Source organism: Pagrus major, chromosome 17 (assembly GCF_040436345.1).
Source record: "Pagrus major chromosome 17, Pma_NU_1.0".
NCBI lineage: Eukaryota > Metazoa > Chordata > Actinopteri > Spariformes > Sparidae > Pagrus > Pagrus major.
In genome coordinates, this window is record NC_133231.1 from 31,635,885 (window position 1) to 31,641,383 (window position 5,499).

General features: G+C 49.5%; 2 protein-coding genes across 2 annotated transcripts; both read left to right on the plus strand.

Moving 5' to 3' along the window:
• On the plus strand, positions 1-879 carry LOC141011733 (uncharacterized). The gene is made up of 4 exons (XM_073484993.1): positions 1-212; positions 301-421; positions 489-597; positions 700-879. The coding sequence occupies exons 1-4, from the start codon at positions 134-136 to the stop codon at positions 823-825; spliced, it is 435 nt and encodes a 144-aa protein (XP_073341094.1). The 5' UTR covers positions 1-133; the 3' UTR covers positions 826-879.
• A 2,441-nt stretch (positions 880-3,320) lies between these two features.
• On the plus strand, positions 3,321-5,499 carry LOC141011734 (uncharacterized). The gene is made up of 4 exons (XM_073484994.1): positions 3,321-3,456; positions 3,673-3,817; positions 5,122-5,230; positions 5,319-5,499. The coding sequence occupies exons 1-4, from the start codon at positions 3,378-3,380 to the stop codon at positions 5,442-5,444; spliced, it is 459 nt and encodes a 152-aa protein (XP_073341095.1). The 5' UTR covers positions 3,321-3,377; the 3' UTR covers positions 5,445-5,499.

Here is a 5,499-nt window from a genome sequence, read left to right on the forward strand (position 1 = left end):
AACAGATGCAGCCTGCCAGGCGACAAACACTGACGGGAACTGGGTCAGACGGGGCGTGAATGATGACTGGGTCCAAACAGGACTCTATAAAAGCTCACCTGTCTGTGTCTCTGGGATCAGATCATAATCCAACATGTGTTCATCCAGGAGGCTCGTCTGTGCTCTGGTTCTGACTCTGCTGCCTGTTTCTGTGGAGGCCTGGTCCGAAGGCAGTGAGTCCCGTGCTCGTCTGTAGTAACGTGGGTTAAAACCTCTCTGAGACGTTCCTGGTTACATGAACCTGATGTGCTGCTGTTTCAGACCTGTCAGGTGCCGAGCTGACGCGACTCTACAACTCCCCGGTTCACAGAGCTGAGCGGATGAAACAGCCGCTGGGCTCCAGTTCTGTCATCCTGGGCCCACTGAGCCACTCTGGGGTCAGGTCGGTCCACTCACTCTGAGCTGACATCATGTGTGTGTCAGCATGTGATGAGTCTTGTTTGTTGCAGAGTGACGCTTGGTGACGACTCTATGTGGCTCATCCATAAAGGAGCTGACTTCGGCATCTCCTCTCAGACGGTGGTGACCAGCGCTCGAAACATGGGCTCCGACTGGAGGGTAACGCTTTCTTTTATTCTCCAAAAATACATTTATATAATCAAAGAAACATTATCAATGGCTCCAACTCTTCTGCTTGTCCTGCTGTTTCTCTCCTCACAGGTTGTTAAAGAAGGGAACTTCCTGGGGAGGAAGACCGTCGGTGACTTTGTGGCGACCGGCGGCTCCAACTACAATTTCCTCTTCGATAACTGTCACTGGGCGTCTATTCGCATGATGAATCAGTAAACATGACAAGCTGAAGTTGATCTGCTGATCAGATAATAAATGTGAAAACTCAAAGAGGCGTTGTGTCATTTTTATTCCACCGGAGGGACGAGAGAGTCTCTGATAACTTTATTTCTATTGCACCTGTTGAAGCTGGAGTTACAACGTGCTGCACAAACACAACAGGACACAACACACTGGTGCAAAGACAGTGAATCAGGAGGAAGGAGACTAAATACAATGCAATAAAAAAGGGATGCATGTCTGTCTGGTGCTTGCTTGGGTTTCCTCCAGGTCCTCGTCCTCCCTCGCCATCAGAACAGTGTCAGTGTCCTGCACCAAAGGCGCTGCCTCAGATCTGGAGTCGGTCCCTGGGTGTGAACCGGCCCACTGCTCCCTCAGGATGGGTTCACCAGTTTCAACATGTTGGACATGCTGTCACAACAGATCTCCGTTTATTCTGACAAGAGATGAATAACAGAAATCCTCCGGTCAATTATAAACCCTTAAACTTCAAATCTTACACAATTTAAATGGTACAGAAATATTTCAGCATATTCCCGATACATTACAGCCAGCAGACACACTAACAGCGTGGCTAACACACGGCTTTCCTCTGTGTGAAGCACAGCAGCAGACACATGACAGACCCAGAACAATGAGTCTCCAACATGCCGACTCTGGAGGCCTGAGTGTCTATTTACACATTTTGTGTAATTATAATACAACAAATTACATATAAATATGTCACTCTGTCACACACACACACACACACACACACACATATATCATATATAATGACTGTCAGTTGTCAGTTTGCGGTTGTGGTTTGGTTCAGGAAAAGACACTTTGGGTTAAAATAAGTGCGTTCAGGTGAGTGACACAGTAACTCACATCAGTTACTCGTGAACTTACATTACGTCACTTTAAAACGAGTCACCTTTGACTCCTGGTCAACGTTATGTTAATGAGATGGAAGTTGATTGGTTGTTTGGTCTGTGACGTATGAAACCAGACTGTCTGAATCTGGTTTTTTTCTAAAGCAGAAATGTTCAGCCGTGGTGCTGACCGGTTATTTTGCTCATGATATGTCTATACAAGACATATCATGTACAATATTACATTATTTGGAGGTTAACATGGTTAAAAACTTGATTTTCATTGGACGAGGGTCTTTAAAAGAAGGAACTGACTTTGTGAGCTCGTTCCTCGATCAGAGAGTCCAACACTGAGGAGCACTGATGCACTTCCATCCCACAACACCAACAACATAGTCAAATTCGCAGATGATTCGACTGTGGTGAGGCTGATCACCAAAGGCGATGAGTCTGCCTACAGAGAGGAGGTGCAGAGGCTGACAGCGTGGAGCACAGAGCACAATCTCACACTCAACACCAAAAAACAAAAGAGCTCATTACTGACTTCAGGAAGAAGCAGGATGTCCACTCAGCACTGAACATTAACGGGGAGAGGGTGGAGAGGGTGGAGAGGGTGGCCAGCTTCAAATTCCTGGGAACACACATCTCAGAGGACCTCGAACACCACAGCACTTGTCAAGAAGGCACAACAGCGACTGTACTTTCTAAGACTGCTAAAGAAGGTGAACCTGTCACAACAGCTTTTGGACTCCTTCTACCGGAAGTCCTTCTGTGGTGGCAGCTCCGCAGCAGACAAAAAGTCCCTGCAGAGGGTCATAAAAACTGCCCAGAACATCATAAACCAACAGCCACCTTCCCTGGACGACATCTTCACCTCCCGTTGCCTGCAGAAATTCACAACATCCTAAAGGACTCATTCCACTCTGCCCATCACCTGTTTGAACCCCAAAGCCGTCACCATAATGAACTCAGAACTAAAAACACACACCCCAAACATACATCAACACTAATATGCAATAACTTATTATCACAAATGCACTTTTACCTTCATGTAACATATGATTTGCATACGCTGGCAAGGTATGCAGGGTAAATAAGCTGGCATGAATGTGAGTATGACTGAGGACAAATGGATGATGAATGAAAGCATTATTTATTGTATTTTAGGGTATATTATCTATTTTATCTACTTTTATTCATGTATTTTGAGTCCAGTACTTGAGTGCGCCTGAAATTTTGTTGTATTTTGTACAATGACAAATAAAGTCTATCTATCTATCTATCTATCTAAAGTCTCCTGTTGTAACGGTACAAAGGCCTCAGTATAAAGCTTCAGCCAGTTTACACATCCAGCAGACGCGGTACTGTCATCATCTCACTGGACCTGGCTGCTGCAAACAGAATCTCTTTGTTTAAGAGTTACGAAATGCAATTCTGGGAAATGTGGGGAGGCACCTAAAGGCAAAGATGTCCTTAAACCCCAAATTAAAGTCAAAGTTTGCTGAGGTGAGTTTTCCCGATGTGATGAAATCTGGGCTTTTTGCTGTGTGGAAACCTCGGCTGCAGCCTGCCAGGTGATGTTATTCATTAACCAGAGCAAGAGGACGTAAACACTGAGTGGGTCCAGACAGGGAGGAGAGTCGGGACGCTATAAATTCTGTCCGAGCTGTGAGACGAGCCAGATTATAATCCAACATGTTTTCCTGCACCATGCTGCTGTCTGCTGTGGCTCTGACTCTGCTGGCTGTGACCGTGGAGGCGTCGACTGGAGGCGGTGAGTCACTTCTGGACGTTTACTCGAGGTCGGAGTATATTTCAAGATTTCAGAGGCAAACATACTTTTTATGTCTCTTCAGAAGTTTAAACTGCAGACAGCAGTCTGTACTTTGTGCTGCTTCCTGATCTTTGCCTCTGTGTGAGTCACTCTGTGGACGTCCTGCATGTAGACAGCACAGGTGACATACATGTGACTGACGTGTTCCTCTGACAGGCGGTACTCCCAACCACAACTACGACCTGTCTGGGCCGGCCCTGAGGGCGCTCTACAACTCTCCGGTGTACAAGGCTGAGAGGATGAAGAGGCCGCTGGAGGGAACCACCTTTGTGGCGGGACCAATCAGCCACTCTGGAGTCAGGTCAGTCTGCACACCTACCACCTGCAGCACCTGTGGTTCTGACCCAGGTTCAGACTCCTCACAGGTGGGAGATGATAAGTGAGGTTTTCTGTCCTTAGTAAGGTAGAAGTTCAGAAGTTTATATCCAATATGTAAGATCTGGCCACCTGTCGATTTCATACTCAGAACACAGGGGGCAGCATATCGCCAGGGTAACCGCTAACTGCTGCTAACTGTCGCTAACTGTCGCTAACTGTCGCTGCTCTTAGCTTGTTGGCTCGGTTAGCCATTCATCTCGCCGTCCAAACGGGGAGTGTTGGTGTATCAGGGTGAGCACATTAGCTTTGCCCTGCCAACTGGTTAGCATGCTAACTGCAGTGAAAATCCCCACAACACGGCACAACACGGCACGGCACAATACAACACAACACAACACAACACAACACAACACAACACAACACGGCACGGCACAGCTCCCTCACCTCCCACAGCTCCCTCACCTCTCACACCTCCCTCACCTCCCACACCTCCCTCACCTCCCACACCTCTCACACCTCCCACACCTCCCTCACCTCCCTCACCTCCCACACCTCCCTCACCTCCCACACCTCTCACACCTCCCACACCTCCCTCACCTCCCTCACCTCCCACACCTCCCTCACCTCCCACACCTCTCACACCTCCCACACCTCCCTCACCTCCCTCACCTCCCACACCTCCCTCACCTCTCACACCTCTCACACCTCTCACACCTCCCTCACCTCCCACACCTCTCACACCTCCCACACCTCCCTCACCTCCCTCACCTCCCACACCTCCCTCACCTCCCACACCTCTCACACCTCCCACACCTCCCTCACCTCCCTCACCTCCCTCACCTCTCACACCTCCCTCACCTCCCACACCTCCCTCACCTCCCTCACCTCTCACACCTCCCACACCTCCCTCACCTCCCACACCTCCCTCACCTCTCACACCTCCCTCACCTCCCTCACCTCTCACACCTCCCACACCTCCCTCACCTCCCTCACCTCTCACACCTCCCTCACCTCTCACACCTCCCACACCTCCCTCACCTCCCTCACCTCTCACACCTCCCACACCTCCCTCACCTCCCACACCTCCCTCACCTCTCACACCTCCCTCACCTCCCTCACCTCTCACACCTCCCACACCTCCCACACCTCCCTCACCTCCCTCACCTCCCTCACCTCTCACACCTCCCTCACCTCTCACACCTCCCACACCTTGATGAGAGCTGTTCCAGTGCTGGCTGAGCTTTAACTGACCGACTCATCAGGAAACTGAAAACGTTTGTTCCTCAGAGTGACGCTGGCTAACGGCGCTCAGTGGCTCATCCATAAAGGAGGAGGCTACGGCGTCTCCTCTGACACGGTGGTGACCGCTGCTCGACACATGAGTCCAAGCTGGAGGGTAAATCTTCATGTTTTTCCAGAAGTAGATCTGTTTCATCACAGATCACATGAAGGCTCAAACTCTGCTGCTCTGTTTCTCCTCACAGGTTGTTAAAGAAGGGAACTTCCTGGGGAGGAAGACCGTCGCTGATTTTGTGGCGACCGGCGGCTCCAACTACGATTTCCTCTTCGATAACTGTCACTGGGCGTCTATTCGCATGATGAATCAGTAAACATGAAGTTTGTGAACTTTCTCTGCTGATCACATAATAAATGTGAGAACTCAAA